Raw genomic sequence first — 26079 nt, 5'->3', positions numbered from 1 at the left:
CAGTATAGCTTTTTGGGTCAATTTTAAAGCAGTGCGTCCCTAATTGATAGTATTAGTCTGGATAAATAACTCATCAGGATAAATATTTTCTGGTCACCTAAAGCCAAAGTCACACAGGTGTAGAGACTCTCAGATTTCATCCAGCGACAGCAAACAACCTCCAGCAACCACTCACCAACTGGTTGGGGAATATACACCCTAATGACCAGATGTTGCCAGGGGGGTCTCCAGCTGGTCTCTAGGCTTGTGTTACTGGAGCCTAAAATGCCCCTGCCGTACCTCTTTGACAACACAAACAACCCAAAATTAGAAAAACAAAGAGCGCTGCTGTAGCTTAAAGACGACATTTCAGTGGAAGTGATTAATAGTAGATATATCTGAGCCACTCTGAGCCGCTTCAATCTTTTTACACTCAAAGTCTTGACTGTGTATCAGAGCAGAACTCTTAAAGAGTCTGTATACTTTCACTCAACCGTGACCTCATAAATGAACGTCTCTCCACATCAGCAAGCATCCAGTAAGCAACAGTCACCTGTCAGTGTTTGTGTTGCATTTGCTGCACCGCGTTGGCAGCCATTTTTCCCCCATACATCAGGGTCGGATTAAACCCCATCAGAACCAGCAGCGCGAGTCTATTTTTAAAAGCTGTGTGTGAGGTTAACGCAGAGTTTTTGGATTGCGTGTGTGTGTTTGTTTGTGTGTGATGCGCTGAAATTATGTGTAACCAATATCACATTTACTGCTGTGTGTGTGTGTGTGTGTGTGTGTGTGGCTACATTAGCAGATGTGTTTGGCTGGAAGTCATTTATATGGTAATGATGTCATTTACCTCTGAAATGCATCTTCCTCAACACTGCCAAATAGGGCTTATCCATATTGGCAAAGCTGCTGTGTGTGTGTGTGTGTGTGTGTGTGTGTGTGTGTGTGTGTGTGTGTGTGTGTGTATTTGCTTTCTGGAAGGATAGCATGGGGTTGCAACATCTGCATCCTGTAATATATCAAGATAAATTGTATTTGCAAGTGTTTGTTTGTGTGTGCGTGCACAGTGGTTTGTTTACCTTATGTTGATAGGAATGTGAAATTTCCAAGGTTTTGCAGGCAAATGCAGAAGTCATTTGACCAGAGTGCCTGCAGCTACACAGCCTCACTTCCCTTTTGCTGATGGGCAACAGCACATGTGCACACACACAACACACAAACATACCACTTACGTTTGATCAGGCAACATGCAATCTAAGAGTGCTCCAGGGCGCATATGACGTCACCTTTCCTCAGCCACCGCGCACACATACATACCGCAGTCCCGGGGAAATAACGAAGACGTTGGCGAGCTCTGAGGGTGACAGACAGACAGCAGGAAGTGATCCTGCCTGAAGATTTGACCCAACGAGCCCCAGAGCACCCTCATTAGAACACCAGCCCACCCCCGACCCAACCTCGCGTGTGCATGTTTGTATTTGTGTGCTCGGTCTGCCAGCCTCTCACTGGTATCCACAGGCCTTAAATAACCACGCAGAGCCTCTTGCTTTTGCGATAACTATCATTAACATGCTGATTACAGGTCTGGGCATCTTAAAATAACACATACACACTGGGGCCGTGGATCAATACTTGCATGCTGGGGTAATGATGGGTCTGCCTGGCCTGCACAGATGAGAGAGATGATGCATTACGCGGGATGAGCTCGATGGAGGGAGATGTAGTGAGAGGAGAGCAGAGGAGGAGGGGCGAACAGCTGAAAACGAGTGAGGCAGAGAGGTGAAGACGGATGAATGAAGAGTGATGACGACGGCGATTTACAGGCAGGCTAAAAGTCTGTTTAGTACGGTATAAAAGTGCAGTTTACACGCGGCCAGCGACAGTGACCACACACACACATGTATGAGCAAAGCAAACACATGGAAACAAAAAGCCACAGCACAAAGTTGTTGTTGCATTAAATGAAAATCAGTCTGCCATAAGATGGGATCAATGGGATGAAAGAGGATGAGAGAGAGAGAGGCAGGGAAAGAGGACAGATGTATTGTAGAGGTCTTGATAGATTAGTATATCTGTCTTTTGTCATCCCTCATGATTTCTGCCCAGAGGCAGCGTGGCGAACAAACACACTCGCACACACGCCAGCCGTAGACAAAGATGTCCATTTATAATGTACAGTGGCAGAACAATTGGTCGGGTCCTTTAGTAAGTCAAATAACATCGGAAAATAACGCGTGACCGTGCAGTTTGTGCTGGATTTATATAGCGCTGTCCATCTGCTGCAACCATAGTACAAAACATGGACGCAGCTTTTGCATCCTGCCTGCTTTTAACCTCCATTCTCTTTATGGCCAGCAGGGGGCGACTTCTGTGGTTGCAACAGCTATCAGTTGCATAGAAAGCTATGAGAAAAAGGACTCTGGCTGCCTTTGCTTTGACCTCAGTAAATATAGTTTATGGTCACTCATTATGCTTCATACTGAATAAAGCACAGGATAATGTGAATGCTTGCAAACAGTGAAGCCCTACCAACATATTACTTCCCACATAGGCCTCTTTGGAGCGTCTGCAAGTTGTTCAGAACGCTGCTGCAAAGCTTCTGACCAAGTCCTCCAAGTTTTCCCATGTCACACCCCTGCTGATTCAGCTGCACTGGCTCCCCGTTAAATTCAGAATCCAGTTTAAGGTTTTGACCTTGACTTTCAGGGCTCTGCATGGACAAGCACCAACATATATAAGTGAGCTTTTACATCCATACATTCCCAGCAGGTCCCTGAGGTCATGTGACCAGGGCTTGCTTGCTGTCCAACACACGAGGCTGAAAACAAAAGGCGACAAAGCTTTTGGAACTGTGGCCCCCAGATTGTGGAACTCTCTCCCTTTGAGCCTGAGATCTGTGGACTCAGTGGTCGCTTTTAAAAAACAGCTAAAAACCCATCCTTTTAAACTTGCTTTTGGTTGATTTTTATTTTTAGGTTTTAGCTTCTGTGAAGCACTTTGTGATTTTTATCTTGAAAGGTGCTATATAAATAAAGTTTTACTTACTTACTTACTTATAGAAGATGGACTAATGTTAGCACTCAGCAGCGACAATAACAAGGGCCTGTTAGCTGCAGAGTTTGTGAGTTGCTAAAGCTGTTAAGCTGAAGTTTAGATCTCATTTATTACCATATTTTGAGCTTATTTTAACTGATGCTTTTTTTTATTTTGGAAAATAACTACCACAGACCCGTGCAGGTGTTTGCTGATTCGCCCACTTCTCAAGTCGAGCGAAAGACTGTATATAAAAGAGGGATCTGATAAGTAATGCGCCACAAACATGCATTGTTCCTGTCTGCCTGCAGGGGGCGGCCTCTGTGACTGTAAAAAGAAAGCCAGTTGTGTCCTTGAGTTTTGACTCTTTCTTAATAAAACGTTTAAATTTAGTCAGTTTTGTTCCCATGTGGAGTAAAAAGGATGACAGGGCAGGGTATTCTTTAGAGGACGCCCACTTTATGATTGGTAAATCGCCAGAGTGCAGCATCCTCGGTTTCTCGGGTCGGTCCATCAGATGGTGATGGCTGAAAAACATCAACATAAGGCTTTAAAACAAGAATTCACAAACCAGTGTCACAGTGTTGTGATGTCTCCTTCCATTTTTTTTACACCTAACATGAATGTGGCCTTTACCTGTAAGAAACCTTGTTTTTTTGTACTGTGATAACAGGCTAGGCTGCACTGTCAGTGCTTTTTTGTTTTACTCAGGTACAGCTGTAAACAAAAACAAGAGCAGAAAACACTGTTTTGAGGTATACTAATTCCTCCACTCGGTAACCTATGATAAAGTAAGTAAATGATCTCTTTGCTGAAGTGCGAGCGCGTGTTTGTGTTTTCTCACACACGCTTGGATCTTGCATTTGTTTCCTACGTGCTGCACGCAGCACACCGGATTGGACTTTGTTCTTTCCAGGTCTGGTAGAGATGTGTGTTTAAGCAGTGTAAACACACGCGTGTACGCTCAGACGCAGTCAAAGAATCACAGCAGCGAGACAACAGCCGTCTACTACTGCATGACCTAGTTATGCACACGGGAAAATTAGACAGGGGATGGAAACGGCAGCCTTTCATCCAGGCACCATCCTGCTCGTGTCTCAACAGGTGATATTATAAAGGCCAGCTGATCAATTGTTTGATGAGTCCACAGGGAAGCTGGTGCATATTGCCTCCTCTAAATAAATTGTAGAGAATGATCTGATCTGGTTTCTTGACCTTTATTTAGCCTAAAGGACACGATAATATTGGTATATTTGTATTTATAAAGACTTAAGAGCTGCTATTTGTACCCAAGACCTTTTATAGACCTCAGTCAGGCTCTAGCCTTCAAATCTCGCTAAAGCTTAATGATTTGTCTTGTGTTTGTGAGAGTTCAAAGACTGTAACACACTGTATTTGATATTCCTAATGCACACTTTCCATCATGTGCCTTGGTTGTTTGGCCTTACTTTTGTGGCCATTGTCTGTTTTTGTTATGCTCGAGTTTATGATTGTCACAAAAACAATTCACTTTGTTGGTTTGGTAAAATAAAGTTTAAATAAATGAAAAGGTCGAGTTTAAGTAGAAGAGCAAGTGGAGCTTGGCTGTAAGAGACTCCAGGAGACTCCATTCCACCCAGAAAGGCGCACACACACACACACACACACACACACACACACACACACACACACACACACACACACACACACACCATTCAGCATGTCCTCTGGTCAACACATACTCCTTCAAACCGATGCAGCCAGTGAGATTCTGGTGTCACTGCCAAGTAGCCATCAGGGCCCCTCCACTCGCTGCCACAGTGATCTGTTACCATAGCAGCCTCTCTCTCTCGCTGTAGTCCATGCTCGCTCTACCCCTCTCGCTCTCGCTCTCTGCCTTCCCCCCTCAGCTCAGAGGCACCACTGTAGAGAGCAAAAACTGGTGAAAAGGAGAGGGGAGAAAGCTGTCGTTCCTGCTACGAGAGCATCCATAAATCTGTGCGCGCGTGCACGTGCACCAGTCTGCCCTCACGACAGGCTCTGGCGGCGGCAGAAGCCGACTGGGTTTTGACACAGCCAATCGTACTCTCGCCTTCTGTGGCACATCGCCCGGCCGAGCCAATCAGAGAAGATCGCATGTAGCGCACGCAGATACACACATAGCGCGCACTCGGGTACAGACAAACACTGACACTGCATACTTTGTTTTTTGGGCTGCAGATGTCATCCTCAACACGAAACATAGGTGGAAACTTGCCACCTGTGTCTTTGATCTTTCTCAATCTGTTCTTACGTGTCAGTGTCTTTCTTTTCTCCTCACTTGCTCTCCTTCTTCCACTGCATCCCTGTCTTTCGTTTCTCGCCTCCTTTCTGCTTCTCACTCGGCCTGTTTGATGTTGCCCATGTTGCCTCGCTCGCTCTTTTGTTGTCGGGTCCACAGAGGACAGGTGTTGGACACAATCTGTCCCTATCTTACGCTCTTTCTCCTGCACATATACACACTGAAGCCTGGACACACACACGCACACAGCTGTCAGGCCCCTCCTGGTGACCATCTGGCCACGAAGCCAAGAGTCCCCCCCTTCACTCCTTCTTTCACTTCTCTTTTTTGCTCTTGTACTAATCTTTTTCATATAGCTGCAGGCTGGACTCCTATTGGATTTGCTCCCCCATGTAGCATGATAATAACAATGTAATAGACAATGACAATCCACCTTACAAGGTGACCAAGAGATCAGAGAAATTAGCAGCCGCAGGCAGAAATGTAACAACAGAAATGTCCGTCTCAAACTGAGTCTCTGTCAATATGGACTTCAAGTGTGATATTTCTGCTTCCCTACATTAAGACAGCTGCACGGTGCACAGAGTAGTGAACCCCGGTCAGATTGTATATTTGTGTATTTCTTCATTACAGATGGAGACAGAAGTATTGGTCCAAGTCTCCTGTCTTGAGAAACTTTGTGCAGGCTTTCATCAACACTGACAGCTGACAGTTTTTTAGGCTTTAATCCTGGACTGACTAATAAGCCAGTTTGGTGACCAGGAGGATGAGAGTACAAGCAGGTTTTACTGCCAATAAAGATCACAAAAGTAATTTGGACAAACTCTGTGTTACAGTTACACTTTGTCAACACACCTGAATCAAATGATTAGCTCATTACCAGGCCTCTGAAGAACTTCAAGACATGTTGAGGAGGTCATTTGCCATTTTAAATCAGCTGTGTTGGATCAAGGACACATGTAAAACCTGCAGGACACCGACCCTCGAGGCCTGGAGTTCGACACCTCTGGTCTAGATCAGAACTGGCTTCTTAATCTTAAATTACAGCCTAGACATTAAATAATCATTTTATGACCTTTTTCACCTAGTTGATGTTCCAGCTATATCTATGTATTAGCTTTTTTTTCGTAAATACATGATAAAAACATTCATTAGAACATTTATATTTAAAAAAAACCCACTTTTTCATTTTAATTTTTACACTGTGAAATAATGCAAACCACAGTTTCTCTATAGCTTTTATGCATGAATCTACAGAAAGTTTCAAACCAAAGCAGTTTTTTTGTTTTTCTTTGTTTTGTTGAAAGTTGAGGCAGAGGAGTTAATTTTCACTCAGCCTGTATCCGGGTTGGAGTCAGAAGAGACTCAAAAATAATGTTGTGTGAAGCTATGCTGTTTATACTAGACCTTCAAAATATCATTAAAACTGTTGCCACTATACCTCTTTGAGCTGGCAGCCCATATACTAGAGTCTCCACAGCATGATCCTACATTCAGACCACTTTCTGTGTGTCATTGCCCTCACACTCTCCTCGTGTTTTATGTCTAATCCCTGCGCTGTCCTGGGCTAAACATGGCCCAAAAGTCATGAGCTGGTCGGCATGGGTTACAGCCAGATGCGTCCCAGATGTCACCACGCACCTAATATCTGGTCTTGGTAAAGTCAGCCTGTTGTTTCTGTGTTAAATCTACGCTGTAGGTACATAATAGCAAACCCTTCTGAAACCCACCATCACCTGACGTGCACCTCTGTAGAAATGTAGCTACGTCGTGCCAACCGAGCCCCCATCACAGGCTTGACATGAACTCAGTGCAGAAGTATAAATAAAGCTTGAGCCAGTGCTGTCATCAACATTCATCTATCTAGGAATTTACTAGCTTTAAATTTAGCTAATTTGCCAAACTCTGATCAAAATCTGGTGCTATACTATATCCGCAGTCTTATTCTTTCAGTCTCTACCCAGAGCTCGTGAGCACAGGTCAGGGTTGGAGCGTAGATCAACCTGCAATGTACGTGCAGCTCTCTCCTCGCCACAGCAGACAAGTACCATCCTTCTCAGTGTCCCACTCAACTAAGAACAAGACCCCGACATAAAAGCTGCTTGACTTGGGGCAGCAGCTCATCCCTGACCTGCAGTGGTCACTCTGCGCTTCTCTGGATGATCACAGACTTTACGATCCTTGATCTTCTGCTTCACACGCAGTTGACAACCAATCCAGTGCAAGCTGGAGGTCAATGTCTGATAAAGGGAAGAGAATTACATCATCTGCAAAAATGCTGAGATGATATCCTGAAACCTGCGCTGGCAGAGACCACCCTCACCGTGAACGACTCTGACGTTGTGCTGTCAGTGTGAACCCGACTCCTGCTACGGCAGTAGCAGAACTAAAAACCATCTAAAGTTAAGTACACACCGCAGGCAGTTAGAGCAAATTTGCCTCATGCTATGCTCAGGGCATGCTGGCGTGTGACAGGAGGAGCAAACAGTTTCTAGCTTCCTGTCTGTGTTTCAGGAGCAAACGCCTTTTTCAAGTCGATTTTCCAGCGTAGCGGAGCGCGGTCACATCAGCAGGTGGGGGGTCATTCTCAGGAGGGTCGTTGCTTGTTGGATTAGGGCTCGCAGTGTAGCAGGACCAGCTCTACTTTTCATGTGCTTCATGAGCAGAGCACACAGCCGTCTCAGATAGACCTGGTGACGTCTCCAACATCCAGATAACGAGGCTGGAAAGTATAATAATTTTGTTTTTATTAAAACTGCACATGCTGAATTTGGTGCTCTTGACATGAGTTTTTAAAAAGCAATAATCCAAACAGAAATGGAAAACGATGATGTAACGTCATTAGGAAAAGTAAGAAAACCCACCTGTGAGATACAGTAAAAACTGTACCTCTGGGGTCTGCGTGGACCCCGGCCGGTAGGATGAGAATTAAAGATGATATTTATAAAGGTAATTGTTCAACAGTTGGTGCTTATAAACTATAAACTGTAATTTCATGTGAGCAATCATCTCAACAGTTTTGTTTTTTGGATTTTTTTTAATCGTCAGTGTCCCACTGAGCTGCACAACAATAATTTCATCATCACATGCAAAAATATCTCCCTAATTATGCCGTTATGCTCTGTGTATTTTGTCTGTTTCTTTCTCCTGTTCCTCCTCTGTTGTTCGTCGCTGCTGGTTGGACCCATGTTGTTGAGTAAGAGAGGAGAAGGGAGGAAGAAGGGAGGGGGACAGAGAGAGAGAGAGAGGGGGTGGATCTGTTGATTTACTAAAGACTCAAACACGACCAGTCTCCCCTCCCACACACCCACACTTCCTCCCTCTCCTCACCTCTCCTGTTCCCTCTCTCTCTCTCTCCCTCGCTCTCTGTGTCTCTCTGGGTCTCTCTCTCGGCCCCCACCCCCTCCTGGCGCGATGGTACAGCTCCAGAAACAGGAAGGAGCCGCAGCTCTATAAATAGAGAGGAGCAGCTCAGCCAGGAACCACACACACACAGTTTCCCCTCTCTTGTCCCCTCATTTTCTCTCTCTCTCTCTCTCTCTCAGTGTTGCTTCTCTGCTCTCACTCTTTGCCCTCTTTTTTACTTACTTTATCTTGAAAATGTAAACACACACACACACACACTTGTAGCGATGCACACAGTCCTTGACTCGGAAGATAATTAGTTGTGCGTTCAATGCTAATGGTTTGTAAAAGTGTTTGTTAGCGCACGTGACTCCTTAGCCTTCCTCATTTGTATTTTTACCCCCCCCCCCCCCCCCCCCTCCTGTCACTGCTCTCTCACACTCACACATATCAGGGTCTCTGTTATTGAGTCAGTGGGGTTGGAGGTGGAGGAGGGAAGATGGGGAAGGAAAAAGTGATGGGTTTCTCTGGCCTCTAGGTTTTTATGTCAGGTCAGCAGGTTTGAAAGTGCTGATGACACATGTGCACGCACGCACACTCTCTTGTTTCTTTCTGAACACGAACACAACATGCTCAGTGACAAACACCTGCTATAAGCTACACCACAGTTGTGTTTTTGGCGAGTGCTCTTATTGTTGTGATCCTTATTTAAGATGTGAGAGTTTGTCCTGAAACGTGGCACGTTTGAGTTGGATACATTTGAGTGGATGTAGCTTCCTCTTCTGTAGGGTGAAGACAACGCAAAAGAGCCTTAAATTTAAATTATTTTTAATGGCCACAAGGGGGCGATAGCTGTGGTTTGCAAAAAGACTTGCGGTCCTATAGAAGTCTATGGGAAAAAGGCCCTCTGCCCTGAAGTCTGTAAACACTTTCCTGATGGTTTTATAGGCTCAGTCACGCATTTCAGGTCACACTGAATAAAATATTAAGTCAATTTTGTAAATTCTGAGGGTTCCTGAGGGAACTGTTAGTCATTCTTCCACAGGTTCATCTCTGGAAACCTTGTGAGTTTTACTTCCTCAGACTCTCGTTGTTTAAAGGTAACTTTTTAGTGATCTTGGCTCAAGCTGAATAACACACGAGTTAGTTTTATGTAGTTAGCAGAAGCCAAAATCATAGTTAGCCCAGCCCTAGGTAGTGCTCCTGTAACCATCCCTGAGCGCTTTGTACTATGGTAGAGAACACCATCATAATGGTAGAGACCACTGCTGTCGGGGAGCACATTTGCCAGGCAGTAGCATGCGTGTCCAGCAACAGGAAGTAAGTGGTTTTAAAGTTTTGGTTGATCCTTTTTAAATGTACAACTTCCAAAGGCAAGTTTTTCTTCAGTTCAAAGACTTTTGAGTTTCTGCAGAAACAGCAAAGGCTAGACTGACGTCGTTGCACATAATCTTGTTATTTTTTTCTAGCTAAAAAAGAGGAATTACATCTGTGATTGTGTGCAGAATATTGAATCTAGGGGTGGAAAAAGTGGATTGATTTAAAAAAAAAAAATACTAAAAAGAAAAAAAAGGTGTTTAGAGGATTAGAAGTGTGTGTGTGTGTGTGTCTGTGTGTGAGTGTGTGTGTGTGTGAGTGTATTGAAATCAGGGGTGTAGAGGTCCCCCGTGTACAGGAGGCAGACTGGCAGGCGCTTTCTCACACATACACCCTTTTCTGGGACGGCAGCCAAATGTTTCTTTTGTTTGTACCTTCCTCTTGTCACTTGGAGTTTTCTGTCCTTCACTCACACAGACGCTTTGTTTTTGTCCATTTAATGCTCCGATTTTTAGGATCTGGTCAGTAAAAAGCCAACGACCGTGTGTCTAAAAAGATTCACATATAAAATGAGTGTAAAGGATTAGAAGGTGAGAACTGTAAAGGCCAGTGTTTCACACCCAAAACTTGACTTTTTCCCTGAATGTGAGAAGAAATCAAAGTCGGTGGTTTGTTCCATACATTTCCGGTCCATGTACACGTTTTGCATGTCAGCATGAGAGTGGTCGCAGTTTGAAACCAAACCCTTAAACTGCTCATTTAAGGACCAAAGTTTCCTTCTGGTCCAGAACCAAGCTCAAGTCTCTTATTATCGACAGGTGCTTCCAGCCAAGCAAAGCAAAACATTCATGTTAAAGCTGTCCTGAAGGCTTTCGGTGTCTTGCTCAAGGACACTCCAGCAGGATGGATGCTTGCTGACGTGTGCTTGAACCAGTGTCATTGACTGGAAGGACATACTGTCACGTACTCCTGCCTGTTTTCACACACTCCCGTTGTTTTCACTGAAATTCAACAGGAAGACTGCGTATCATAAAAGTTAACTCCACGTCTAAAATCCCTCCATCTGTATGTGGAGTGTCAACCTCTCAGTCTTGCCGCGAGCCAAAATCAGACCCTCTTTTCACTTTGCCTCTGGTCACATATAGAAAATGCAAAGAGGGGGACTGTGAGATATCACAGCAAACACTAACTTCTCCACGGCAGCTGCTCCCGGTTTCTTTTAAAAAGAGCCAGCCAGGAAACCACTGAAGTCATCTGTCACTTTTCTATAGAGGATATGAGGATCAATAGAAGTGTAGCCGTGCTGCAGCTTGTGTGAAAAACTTAACATACATCTCACAAACAAGTGCGGTAACAAATCTTTTTTTCTCTCTGTACGCCTTTGTGTCTCCTTGACAATGTTCGTCGTGAAGTAATACCAACAAATATATTTAAATATATTATGCGGAACATAGAGAACAGTCTGTGTTGCTCCAGATGTGTTTACCTTACATTATCATTGCAATATAGAACCGCACAAAAACACGTGAATAAAATCCACTATTTCAACAGAATAAGCATAAAACTGGGATATAGATAGTGACTTTACCCACTGGTTAGGACAGTTGGGCTATAAAGTCTACAATGATTTTTTTTTTTAACTGGATGTGAAGAGGGGGTTGGATGAATCGCATGCTCATTGACTTGTGAGTGAACTAAGTAGCTCCTTAGATTGTCATGACCTGGATGACTGAGAACCTTCACAGACGACCTTTGAGTGAAAACTCCAAAAGTTGATTCTGTTCATCTGGACAAGCATTTTCTCCCATTGAAAACGCTACATCCAGATGAACAGAATCAACTTTTGCAGATTTACTTACCTGGATGATTGAGGATGCATCAAGACCCTTTGAGTGAAAAGTTATTAGCCAGTGCTCATTCCTGGATAATCCTCCTTTCATTTATAGAGTAATTATTTAATTTACTGTCTTAAAACTAACAATTGAGCCAATAAAGTTTTAAACTGCTCACTGAGGTCACAGTGGAGCAGAGGGTTTTTTGGGACTTTTATGTTTTCAACCTTATTTTTTTGTAACTCGAGCAGTCGCCCCCTGCTGGTTATAAAAATAAGTGCAGATTTCACTCATTCTGGTTTTGGTTTTACATTTCAGACAAAGAATCTACATCCGTCTTTCATAGCGTCTATTTTTAGCCGTAGATGCTATGGAAACATCCACAGTAGGAGAACCACAGGAGTCGCCCCCTGCTGGCCGTTAAATAGAATGCAGGTTCAAGGCACTTTTGCACTGGCTTTGCGGTTCAGATCTAGAAGCTCCATCTTTTATTTTGTCTGTGGTAGGCACCCAGTTAGCATTTACAGAGTCAAATTTATACAACAAAACTGAGATTTTACTGGTGACTTATTATCTTGTCAATTAAATGGGAGAAAGAAATATCACACTATTCAGCTCGTCTAAAAGCCAGAAACACTAAAACTTGAAACTGCAATCAAAGCACAAAACAACAGGGAAGCTGTCATCAGTTTATCAGGAGAAGCTGACAAACATGGTGCCAGATCAGCTGAAGAGTACCTTGGAACTTCAAAAGAGCACTGAATCTCTAAAATGGTCATTTCAAATTAAAACCCTGATCAGTGTTCACTTGGAACTGTTCAGCTATTCTTTGGACGTCACCACTCACCCCATACAGGTTTCTGATGTGCTAGCTTTACATGGCAGAGTTTACAGTGAACCTCATTATAGTTTATTTTTTAAAGTGCTTAAAAAGTCTGATAGGTCGACGAAAGCAAGGCTGACAGTAAAGTAAGTTTTATATGATGTGGCGTCATCGGAGAATATTATCAAAAGAGGAATTAAGGACACATGTAATAAAGACTCTTCCAAGCAGGAGTGAATGCAGATCTACTTTGAAATTTTTGCACTGACCCTTGATTTTTGTCGGCCGCAGAATGTTTGAAAACCACCGTATAACAGCCTGTTAGACAGGTGATGGTTTGAAATTTGGTGGTTACAAGCCTTTAGCCATCCGCCCATTATTACCACACACACACACACGCACGCACACAAACACATTTCCTTATTAAAGACCTGTTTGATTTAATTGACTCATTTCACAGTCTAGTGGGCCAGACCAGGAACAACCACACTCTCACAAACACACTCAAAGCGTGGCACACACTGGCCCGCACGAGGGAAAACAAGTGAAATTTAAATTATGGCTGATACTCATGCGTCTGTTTGTTTCAGTGGGTGCAGAAATGTAACTACTTGAACACACTTGATCCACAGGGTGTAATTCCTCTCTGCAGCCTCACTTTACAGAGCCTTCATCTCTCCTCATAGACAGGTGTGCAGGTGTACTCCCTTTTTGTATGTTAAATTGAAATCACTGATAATGATAACAATCAAACAATGATGGAGTCATGTGGGCGGATGGGCTCGCTAAATCTTCACCGCTGTGGTTTTAGCGTCAGTTTTTTTTTAAAGAAAAGTAAAACTGCTGGTTCCTTTGTGCTGTGGACTCGGCTGCTGAGTTCATGGATCAGAGATACTGACAAGAAAATCATTAGGTGTGCTAGAGGTAGCTTTGAGTTGCTCAAATACTGTCATTTTTACTATAAAATAATCTAAGTGCTAGCAAAAATAAAGGTTATTCTTTTACTTTCTGTCTAACCAGCCAAGTGTTAAATCAGCGTGCAGCTCGGTGTGTTTGTGTCTCTGGGAGTTGGACTGTAAAGCGCCACAGAAGCCTAAAAAAATCTCTTAAATGTGGCCTGCCATGTCATTTGCAACCAGAGTTGAATCAAAGTCCTTCCTCTTGCCTAACCTTCAATACCACAACCAGCATCCTGGGGGGAAAAGTGAGAACCAGATTCTCAGTAGTTAGCGCTGGTCTCTTACAGCCCAAAATGTTCTGGCTGGGCATAAATAAATAAAGTGCAGGATAAATACATGACAAAACAAAGAGTCTGTTTCTATACACCTCATTGAGACCCATTCAGCCTACCAGAGCAGAATCTCAACTAGCATGTGGTTACATGTTATTCCTGCGAAGGACTGAGGCCCATTACAATGCTTTAAACCTGCATTCTCTCTAATGGCCAGCAGAGGGCGACCCGTGTGGTTGCCAAAAGAAGTCCGGTTGTATAGAAGTCTATGAGAAAATGACGCTGCTGCACACTTGATTTATGACCTCATTAAACATTTTCCTGATGGGTTTTTGGTCTCAGTTGCTTTTTCAACTCTTATTAAATACCGCAGGGTCTTCATTTTCTTATGTGTGGCCAGACAGATTTATAGTGAAATATCCAGCAAGTCTTAGCTATTTCTAAGCCAGATTCAGATATGTAGTGCCAGTGTGGACTGGGTTTTGGCATTAAAAAAGCACTACTGTCACTATTTACAAATTTACTGATCTACTAACGTTTGCAACATGCCATTTACTTCTATTTAATGATGTTTAACCCTGAAAACATGTCTTAATTCATTATGACATTGAAATAAACTGACTTTGTTTAGAAATCAGTGCAGCTTTTGTAAGTCACCTGTAAAACCGAGCACGCCTATGAGCACTATTTGCGGATTGTTATCACACGCTTAGTTTCCAGAACTAAGATGGCCAAAATGGTCAAGTTGAAGTTTACAAACCAGTGGGTGACGTCACGGGGAGTACGTCCATCTCTCGTGTGCAGGGACAGGTAAGAAAAGCGGGAGTGGAGGAAGAACTGACTTGCAAAGGAAGGTGTGATGAACAGCTTCATGGCATTGATGAAATGTGTTGCAGTTATTTTTCACAGAAGATGCCACTGTTATATGTTTTTTGGTTAGGTGTATCTTCAGTGATGTCGTCGTAGTAGCAATAAGGTGTTCTCATGCGGTGGGAGTCTCATTTTAGAGACAAATGATTTCACGTTTTTTTCCCCCTTAGATTAAGAAATATGAAGCTAGGTACCTTCACATATATCTGTGAAGGCTGATTGGGACTCTGGCTGATTGGGACCCACACCCAGTTTCACACCTTGGCTCAGGCGATTAGAAGATCATCAGGGGGTCCTTTTGTCCCTCTGTGGGGGGATACTCCCACTAGGTTTATATCTGGGACTCTCCACCATTTGACCTTAGAACTGAAGAAGCTTCTCGGATGAGAAGTGAAACGTCTTCAAGTAAACTTAAAGAAGTCCAGACGCTTTTCTTTGCAAGCTCCTTTGACCTTCACATATAGTTTGTAATTTGAAATAAATACCCCGAACCGTCTCGACGCGGAGTCGTTCCTTTAATGCTGGGACTCGAATTTGATGCAACGCTTAAGTTTCCAAGAGAGCGAGCCAAAGAAAGGAAGGAGGGAAGAGAGAGAGGAGGAGAGGGAGGGAGAGAAGGCAGGGTGTCGGAGAGTGAGTAAGTGAGCGAGAGGAGGAGAAGGAAAAAGGAGGAAGACGAAGAAGACGGAGGACGCAGCGCACAAAGCACCAGAGCAGCAGGTTGCTATAACAACAGCACCTTAGTGGCTCCATCTCTGTCTCTCTTCTCTGCCTCCCTCTCCCTCTCTGATCACCCTCTCATCGTTTGCTCCCCGCTGTCATTTGGAGCGCTATGCCTTTCCATCAAGCCACCTATCTAGCCCCCCCCCCCCACACACACACACACACCTCTTTCTCTGCTTCACCCTTTCTCCTCCTCCTCTTTCTCCTCTTCTTCATCTTCATGTTCTGGTAGCTCCTCCGCTCAAAGGAGAAAGACCATCTGCCTGACAAATAAATCCCTTCTTCCTCCTCGCGAGCGTGCGTGTCTCTCTCTTTCACCTTTGTCTCTCCTCGCTTTTGTCGTTCTCCCTCTGTCTGTTGTGGGAGCAGGCAGAGGAGCAGTCAGCAGGTGTTTATGTCAAAGAATACACGGAGAGACGCAGGAGGCAAAACAAGCAACGCTCTCCTCCTTTTTTTCCCTCTCCTGTCTTTAGTCTTTTATATTTTTTTTATTTTTTGAACTCCAATGCTCTTTTCTTCCCTCTAGCTCTTGCTAACCACTCCAGCTTGATTAAACTACTTCAAAAATCTTTGTCTATGAGTCTCGATGTCATCTCTCTTCTCGCGGCCTGGATTCTTTCGCTTACACATGCAAACGCTCCTCCATTCCTCTCGATTCCGTCGGCTTCAAAGGTATTTCATTGCTGTGATTGTCAGAAAGAAACGCTGCTAGGTTCAGTGTGATTCACAGGTTTAATTAGGTTGTTAATTGTGCTAAAATAAAAGAAATTTGCTACAGTTAATACATAAAGTATTTTGCACCAGCACCGGATCCTTTCACGTTCCCTCGGGCAGCAGCATGCTGACTCCCCGAGCAGGCAGGACCACAGTGCTTTGGTCTGGTCTCCTCTTTTTTTGTTTTCTTTGTTTCTTTCTCCAGATTCACGATCCTATTAAGAAGGTTAAATGTTTTTTTTGTGTGTGTGTGTTTTTTAAGTGGGTGTGTATTTAAAACCTGTGCATGTGTGTGTGTGCGTGTGTGGGAGGGTGCGACAGTTCACACCACCTGGATAATTATGGGAGTTTTTATAGGTGGGCTTTGAAAGACGAGTCTGTTATTACCAACATGAGTCACTGGCATTTAGGGAAAGCCTGTAACACACACACACTCAGACACACAAACACACACAGACAGAGGAGGCCTGAATTATTTAAACCCATTGATTGCAGGACCACACACACAAACACACACACACACACACACACACTGAAATCGTGTCGTGACAGTGGAAACGCGTGTTTTCCTTTTGTTTTGTTCCTTAGTTGTTGCTTTAATGGCTAAGAGATCAACACACACACACACAGACACACACACAGATGCATACACTGTAGTTTCTTTTTTGGTTGCCAATACTAATACTGTTTATCATGTCATGAAGATAATTATGCTGACTGTCAGTCAATGTGGAGAGCAGAAGAGGAACCTCCAGCACACACACACACACACACACACACACACACACACACACACACACGCACACACACAAACACTGCAACATGAAGCACACATCATCCTTTTTTTTGACTTTCTTGGTTTACTGGAGTGTGAATGTGTGTGTGTGTGTGTGTGTGTGTGTGTGTGTGTGTGTGTGTGTGTGTGTGTGTGTGTGTGTGTGAGTGTTTTCCTGCCAGCTTGAATGGGTCCACCTCCGGGTCAGAATACAATCTGAATATATTTTGTCTGTTGTTCCATCTGAATAACAAAGAGCTAAGTGCGCATTTGCACACATACACGTATCGGTGGTGCTTCCATTGTGTACGTGTGTGTGATTGACTCTTTCGCATGCGACAGTGGAGAGTGTGGATTTTACAAAATATTTTGCGGCTTCTGAGCTGAGGAGGCTGTTTGAAATGTAGATGTGCAGGCGGCACGTGCTGTATAAAAGACTTGTAAAAGGCTCCTATCCACGCGTGTTGGTGAGTCTTTGCATCTTTGTTCAAGCAGCTTTTCTACACGTTGATAACAACCACTATATAAAACCATTAATGCAATATAAGATTACGGCTGTTTTCTATACAAACCATGGGTGAGGTCACCATCCTGAACTCCAATCCTACGCCATCAGAATTTGTATTTATTAGGAAATGTTCTCTCAAATCAGGTGACAAATAACAATCAAGACAGGAAGTGATTAGGTGTGATTTCACAACCAGAGAATGCAGAAAGTCAATGATATTTAGCAACTTGAGCCAACAGCAGGTGAAATAAGCGCTGATGATGTGAAGTGAGGCAGGTTGGTCTCGATTTGAACTCTTCTCAAGTTCAAAGCTGATTCCAAATTCAAGAGAAGCAGACATCTCCAAAACAGTCTCGAACAGAGGTCAGAGGAAGAACAGGTACATTCGATTTGAGGGTGACCTGTCCCTTTACGATTGTAAAGATGGAAGTATTTATAGCATCCGGTCTTTGGACATGAAATTGAAAGTGAAGCCATGACTAAAAATGATAATCTTTTTGATTGAATCCTGCACTATTTCTAAGGTTTGTGTGGGAGCATCAAATTTGTACCCTGGGAACCTTTCATAAATGAGGTCCCCGCTTCCCATTCGTCATTTTAATAGCATCAGCTATTTTTCTGCCAACTTCATTAGGGTTTGAAATTAACAGGAGTTGGGGGTAAAATTGAGATTGAGAGTTTATTAAATTGCACAGAAATTGCACAGGAACCTAACTTGTTATTCTCTTTGCCTCTTTTTTTTCATGGCAATTTGATTCTTGCACATTTCTTAGCGTTTACTTGCGTCTGCGTTGTGCCCGCTTCTTTGTTTAATCTCGCATGGGCAGTGAATGCATTCAGCTTTGATTTAAACATGTGGCCATCACCTTTGTCATTTCTTAACAACTCAATCTCGGGTGTTGTAGAAAATGCATTCCTACTTAAATAGATCCACGTTCAGAGTTTTTTTTATCTTCGGGAAAGCAATGATAAAAGTATCACTGCTGCACTGAGCTGAAAGCCCTCTATCATCAGTCACACTCAGTTGTTAGCTAACTGTAAAACTCCCCCCTGCTGACAATTATACAGCAGAGTCTTCCCCGTCACCACTGCTCCGTAAGACTGTCGATTTTTAACTGTATCCACTTGAAAAGCTCATTTTTGCTTTTATAAAAAAAAAAAAAAGGCCAAACTGGTGGGATTTTTTAGATTTTCTGCCTCTTTCTTTGCCTCGGGTGTCTCCTGCCATTACTCGGGTTATGTCACATGCCTCCATACATCCTGTCCTCTCCCACACAGGTCTATGACAGTGATTACCTTAACTGCCAGCCAGCGTTTGTTAGCACCCCGTCGTTATCTTATGCTGTGAGTCACGGAGTGGCGGAGGCTTCCTACAGTAAGATGTGGGGCTGATGTTAATAATGGGCCAAATACTCCAGATGTTCCTTTGACGTTTCTTTACCTCCTCGGAAAAACAAATGCTGGTATTGTTCATCAGGAGGGCTGCTAGCCTTCTCTTGTCTTTCCTCCTGTTTTAGTTACTTTGTTTGGGATTAAAACTTTATTCAGGTTTGCTGTCATGAATGTGTTTTTACTGGCAGAGGGCTCTGATGTGTCTGAGATAGATCAGATTCTGCAGATCAGCAGGTTTATCGAACTAAAACTAGCTGTGCAAAAACAAAATAAAAATGCGACTTTTATAAAAAAGAGAATTAACTGATATTGTGTTAAAAAATAAACATATACAGGAAATGTCTTTATGTCTTTTTCAGTTTGTTCCACTATGTCATCACATCCTGCCCGATGCTGCTTTTCCTTCCCACTGTCGCCAGGTTCTTGCTCATAGGGGGTCATTTGACTATCAGGGTTTTCTCTATTATTCTAAGAGAATTTTGGTTTTTGTGTGCTGATAAAAGCTGGTCACTTCTTTCCTCATGGACACCAGCCATGATTTCTTAAAAGAAATGCAGATTTTATTGTTCACTTTTGTGCTTCACCTCAGTTCACCATCTTTGGCCCAGTGAAGCTTTTCTAAATCATGTTCATATGATCATTTTCTTTATACAATTTTAACTTTTGTGGATGCAGTGTGAAATGATGTTCACTGACACTGGTTTTAAGAAGTGTTCATGAGCCCTTGCAGTTACTTCCACTACAAAATCCTGTCTCTTTTTATCGCAGTTTGGCCCGGGGCAGCTCAGTATTGTTTTCCAGCCTAGTCCCTCACATGCAGAGATTTCTCTGAATCTTTTATTGATATTATGTATTCTTTCCTGTTTTGCGTTCGTCTTAAATCGTGAACTATTTGCCCACAGTCTTTCGCAGAGCGTTGAACCCATCTCCACCTTTGCTTCTGGAAAAGTTTGCTGTGGCTTCCCCAACTCGTTGTTGCAACACAAAATTGGCATTTATATTTTTTTTACAGCAAGTAATTTGACAGTTTTGCCACTTGATATGGTGTTTTTGTGCTTTTTGTTTTTAAATACAGGCTTTAACTCTTTTCCAAATTGCTCACTTTATTGTAGCGTCTGAACATTTTTGGAAAAACAGTTGTTGTGAAATCAATTTCTAAGCTTAATATCTTCGCCCTGTCTTCCACTTGACCAAAGAGCAGTTGCAGAGAGCAAACACCACATTAATTTTCGCTTACAGACTCATCACCACCACTGTTTATATAGCACTGTCATCATGACAAATTGTGTGAGTAAATGCGGCAACGCTGTGATAATTTACTTAACTTTAATTTTTTCATGTAAACTGAATGTTCGAATGTTCATTATCTTGTTCCATTTCAGAACGAGCACTTTAATGCAATTTTGGACACCACTTTGCACTCTCCTGCTTTTTTCCTTTTTTTGTCATTTTAAGTGCTCTGAACTGTTGTCTCACTTACATGATTTTTTTGTGCAGAAAGATTACTCTAATTCTCGGGTGGGTTTCTACCATTAATCGTCACGATAAAGATTAAAATATATCCACAGTGTAAAGTTGATATTTAAAAGAATTTTTCCCGAGGCGAGTGTTGGGAAACATGCCCTGAAACCCTCCTACAGGATTTACATCTTTTTCTGTGTTTTTTCTTTCTTTCTTTATTTTTTTATTGCATCCGTGAAGAAATAGGGAACGTGGACTGAGAAAAATCCCTGGCCTGCACGCCTAATTTCAGAGAATGAATCCGAGCTTAACATGTAATTGATTTGTCTTGGTGATATTTTGATCTTCGGTACACTTACTTCCTTCCCTCCTTCTCATGACAGTTCTCTGTGTGTGGAGAGGAAGAAGCCTGTTGTTATATTGATTTGTATCTCATGTTGTGTTCATGATTAGCCCCCTGAAGACCACAGAAAAGTTCCTGTTACTAACACGTTCCATCTCTGGTGGCCTCCAGCTTTAAAGGACACTCATTGGGGTTTTTTTTCTTCTTGTGTTCTGCTTTGAGTGGCTTTGCATAAATCATAGTTTCTTAAACTAGGCCGCGGTACAGCCATCCATTCTCTGAAATGAGCTACCTTAGCTCTGCTGTATTGCTAGCATGCTGTAGCGATAATCACAATCATAAGGTGATTATGGGGTTGCTTTCTGAATGTGAATTGATCCAAATGAGGCCATCCTTCCAAACAGAAGATAAGACACACAAGATAACTTCTTAAAGTGGTCGTGTTGTGCTTATTTCCAGGGTCACATTAGCATCCTTTGCAGGATTCACAGTTCAACATAATCCTTATTTATCTTAATCTGTCCTATAGTCCCTCAGTCGATCCAGTGACTGAAATAAGCCACTGTATCTCTTCCCATTTAAAGACAACTTTCTTCTAATTGGCTAGCTCTCAGAAACAGAAGGCTTGACAAGCACTAGGTTGGAGCGTCTGTGCTTGAGATGGTTGAGATGCTTGAGATATCTTTCTGATATCAAACAGTTCCAAGAGTAGAAAAACTTTTGGCTCACAGGGATTACTTGCACATACAGTTTGTGAGTATATCTAGACAACTGTAAATAACAAAAGTGTAATTCGGCCTCTTTACCATCTTTTATTTCTGTTTCAGCTCCAGGAGACTGTAAAGAGAAAACTGGACAGCGCACGATCGCCCCTCAACGGAGACCAGAATGGGATCTGTGATGGAGGCAACTACTCGCCGACCACCAAACGGGTACGGAAGGAAGGCTCCAGCGGCATGGACTCACTAACAGGACTCCCTAATAACAATAATAACAACAATGTGCCGCCCATCTCTCCACTGCATCACCAAATGGACATTAAGCCCTTACACTGCGGGCCTAACACTTCTGCCGGTAACAACACTACAAACAGCAATGGGAACCATGTAGGCCGGACATCGGATGAGCTGGGGAAGAACGGTGGCAGCCACCTTCCAGACATGAAGCTAAATGGCTCACTGGACTTGGAGGACAGCTTCGGCCTCCTCAAAGACTTGAAACAGGAGCCCCTGGATGACGGGGGTGGAATGGAGTCGTCTGATCCCCAATCTCTGTCCAATCAGAACAAGCTGTTCTCTGACATTAACCTCAACGACCAGGAGTGGCAGGAGCTGATCGATGAGCTGGCCAATACTGTGCCAGAGGACGATATGCACGACCTCTTCAACGAGGACTTTGACGAAAAGAAAGAGGCTGAGTTTGGCAGGCCGGCAAACAATCAGACGCCGGGCCCACAGGAAGCAGCCGGGAATACGACAACAGCGGGAGGGGGGGCAGCGCCAGCAGCACTGCCTCCTCCTCCACCTCAGCCTCCACAGGGAGGCCCACAGGTTCCCATGGGTTCACCACAGGTCAGTATCAAAAAAGTCAACATGATGTCCACAGGAAGGGGTATTTAACCCAAACTATGAGTTTGTCATGACCACCTCAGGTGAATCAGACTTCTGTATTTATTTATATGATATATGTCTCTCACTGTTATTTCTGAAGATATAATTATAGCTCTTAGAGCGCAGTCGCTGCTCTTTTAAGATTTCTTCACTGATTCAACTTTTTGATCCGATTGATTTAAGTCCAAACTGGTTTTAAACTACTAATACGTGAATGAAGCCGTTAATTATGTGATCAACAAGAAACAAACCTGAAGTGGTTTCTAAGTGTATTGAGAGCAGTGATGTGTTTCATAAGCTACCTGTGAAGCATTTTGGTCTTACACAAGCAGCTTTTAGCAAAACACAAAAATTAATAAAGGAAAAAAATCTCTAAAGTAAGCAAAACTTCTACTTAGGAATTTCTGTAGTTCATTAATCCTCGATTGTATTCTCCGCATCCATCCAAGTGATGTAAATTGTGTCATCAGCTTGAGACCTTATTCCTGAGAGTCATTCCTGTTATGCTTCTTTGAGGTTAGATTGATGCACAGTTCGGTACAGAAATGATATATACTGCCCAACGGAATATAATCAGCCCGGAATGCAGGCCAACACAGAAAATGTCCAACTTTCTGGACATTTCTCAGCTGTTCTAACTGCATTAAAGTGAAGTTGGTAACACATTTGCCTAACATGTGGAAGACCTCCTGTCATGTTTCGGCTGTGTGGCAGGCAGGGATTGGACCCAAACGCAAACTCACGGGGACAGAACTTGAACTCAAAAGCACAGCTTTATTGCTGGAAAATAGAACACAAGCAATACAAAACTAAACTGGACAAAGCTCATTATAATGCATACCAGGAGACACGGGGAGAATCACACACAGCATGAGGGACGACGCGACACTGATTCAGAGAAACACAGGGTTTAAATACACTGGGAAGTAACGAGGGGAATGAGACACAGAAGGAGGGCACAGCTGGAAGAAATCAGGACTGACGAGACAAGCAAAGCAGGACGCATTCACATAAGACACGGACCTTCAAAGTAAAACAGGAAGTATCACACAGAGACGCGAACTTGACACGGTGGAGACAGCAACTAAGAAACACAGAGACATAAACCATAAGGCAGAGGACTCTAAGAACCGAAAGACACAGAGGGAAACTCAAACATGCAGACACAGACTTACACAGAACAGAGGGGACACAGAGAAACATGAAGGGCAAGGGATCGAAACTAGAAACCATAGAATAACTCACACAAGTACAATAATACAAAAATCACAAAGAACTAAACATGCTGGGTCATGGGACCCAGGACCCTGACACCTCCAGTTTGAAACTTGGGAGGAAACATAGGTCCCTGGGAGTGTTGTGTCAGTACGGGCATCTGGCATAAAAATCTGTGCCATATGAAAATATGAAAATTCATCCTCTGTGACAACCTGTCGTGAATAAGGCTGCAGCTGAAAGAAGCTTCTAAGTAAAATGACAACTGCCTTGCCAGCTAAAGTTATTGGGCCTAGATGCTCTGTAGGCTCTGTGGTGGTCGCACAAGATAGATTAACTCTCTGTGGCGTTATTATGAAATACAGCAAGCAGTTTATCCTAGCCATTGTTGTTTTTGCACGGGGGTTGGCAGTCTTCATTGCTACAAGCGTCTCTGTGAAGCTTAAATTCAGAAGCACAGAGATTTCCAAATAGCACAGAGGGAGAAACAGCTGCGTCTATTTCATCACAGAAGTGCAGAGTTTTCTAGCGACACCTAGCACCTCAAAGACTCCAGAAAATCAAGCTTTGTTGACCTGTTGATGCCATTTCATGCAAGCAATGAGCAATGCAGCAACCACAGCTGTGGCTTCCCGGTCTTGCTGTAATTGGGGCAAACTTACAGTTACAAAGTAAACCTGCAAATGGAACAAATGCACTATCATAAGTTAACTTCATCGGAAGGTAAAGGCGACTGCCTTTTCAAGCCAAATAGCATTCAGCAGTAAACTGCTTGTTAGTTTAGCTTAGTTATTATGGCTATACACAAATTGTTTGGTATTTAAAATGTTTGGTACTCAAAATGGTACCAAACCTCATCCGTATAAAATTTATGGTGGCAATGGCCCATAAAGTCTCGAATGATCATTTTCAGTTTGCTTTTCGTATTCTGATTAAAAAATATGTTATGTAGAAAACTTGCAAGGTGCGAGCCTGAGCTGATGTCCTTTTGGTTTCTCCTCAGGTGCGACCATCTTCATCAGGCCCTCAGTTTGCCACCACTGCCAATGGGACGCCTCCTCAGCAACCTTTGCAGCAGTCTCCAGCCGTTGCTATGGCATCAGGTTCGCCATTGCACAATTGCGTGGCTCGCTCCCCTCAGACTCCAACCCAAGCTCAGACACAAGCAGTCTCTAGGCCTGGGAATGGATACATGATGAACCCGGGGCCAGGAGTCAGTCAGGCGGGCACTGGACCTGGAGCAGCGGGGATACCGCCTGGAAGTCAGTCTGTAGGACCAGTAACGCCTGAGCTTTCCCATGCAGAGCAGCTGAAAGCATTTGCTCAGCAGCGTAATAAAATGATGCAGAAGCAGCAGCAGCAGCAAGCAGCTAACTGGTCACCTGCAGCCGCTCCAACCAGTCCCTATAATTCCGCTCACTTTAACCACGACAAACCCAACAGCCCCATGATGTATCCACCGCAAGCCTTTAATACACCACAGGGCCCTCTAGTGGGTGGCATGGCCCCCAACAACGGTCCCAAAGCCCCCATGAACAACTACCTCCCTCACAACCACATGGGCATGATGGGCCAGCAGCAGCCAAACAGCATAAACCAGAACGCCCTGTCCAAACAGCAGCAGCAGCAGCAGCAAACAGCAGGCATGTTGTCCTACAGCAACACCAAACCGCTGAGTCACTTCAGTGGCAGCGGGGTGGATCACATAGGTCAGAGAATGACCCCGCCCATGCCAGGGAACAGTCAGGTCAAGAACCCCATGATGCCACCTTATATGGGCGGTGCGGGAGGTGGTGGCCAGGGTCCGGGGCCGGGTCAGACGCAAGGGCCAATCCCAGGACAGACAGCTCACCTGAGTGAAGAGCAGAAGAGGATGTTACTGATGAAACAGAAAGTGTTGAACCAGAACATGCCCTACAACACCATGCAGCCTCATGGACAGGTAAGGGGACAGCTTGGCGCGCTCCGTTGTTGGTCTTAAGAACATGGAGGTTGAATTATTTCCAAAGCAGTTCATGTGCAGTCAGTACTGTTGCCTAAACTTAAGTCCAGAGTGTTTCCATCGTCTGCAGGTTGTGTGGTTTGGAGAGTGGATGAATATTTGGACTGTCAGTGAATATCTGAATCCAGTGTTTCTGGTTCTGTTTTCTGCCTTTATAATAATTCAGTTCTGTAAATAACTTTATACACTGCCTCCCTCATTTTTCTTGTGTTGAACTGCAGTTGAGAGTCTTGCTCACTAGCAAATGTACCACCAAGGAGACCTGGCATTGACTGGTTGATATTAAATACTGTATATAAGTCACTGAGAAGTTTCTGACCCAATGCAAGACCCCGGAGTCCAGGCTAGGTAAGCTAGTTGAAGAGCTATTGGACTGGTCTGTTAAAGTGTTTGTGGCTTTGATTATGAGAGCATGTTAGGGAGAGAGGGCGGTTACAATAGACTGCATAAGAAAGATGTACATAGTCACCCATCACTTTGGAAAGTCATGTTTTTGAGTACTGAGCTGAGGCATTTCATGAATGCGGGCAGATCTGACTGTGACACTCCAGCTCATTTGATAGCGACTTACATATCAGTTATCAGTTAAGCGTTTACTCAAGTGAGTTGTGGAATTTTATTCTTTAATACAGCACACTTTTTTTGC

The 26079-nt window shown here is 43.6% G+C and overlaps 1 protein-coding gene across 1 annotated transcript in view; it reads left to right on the top strand.

Annotated features, from left to right (window-relative positions):
• maml3 (mastermind-like transcriptional coactivator 3) overlaps positions 1 to 26079 on the top strand; it is a 142002-nt gene that overhangs the window by 41185 nt on the left and 74738 nt on the right. The window contains exons 2-3 of the mRNA XM_084930317.1: positions 21434 to 22177; positions 24435 to 25373. Of these exons, the coding sequence (XP_084786443.1) occupies positions 21434 to 22177; positions 24435 to 25373 (1683 nt within the window). The remainder of the gene's footprint in view (positions 1 to 21433; positions 22178 to 24434; positions 25374 to 26079) is intronic.

This window comes from Perissodus microlepis, chromosome 6 (genome assembly GCF_051167445.1).
Source record: "Perissodus microlepis isolate ML-2025 ecotype Zambia chromosome 6, ASM5116744v1, whole genome shotgun sequence".
NCBI lineage: Eukaryota > Metazoa > Chordata > Actinopteri > Cichliformes > Cichlidae > Perissodus > Perissodus microlepis.
The sequence above is the reverse complement of the archived record's forward strand: the minus strand, read 5'-3'. Positions and strand labels throughout refer to the sequence as shown.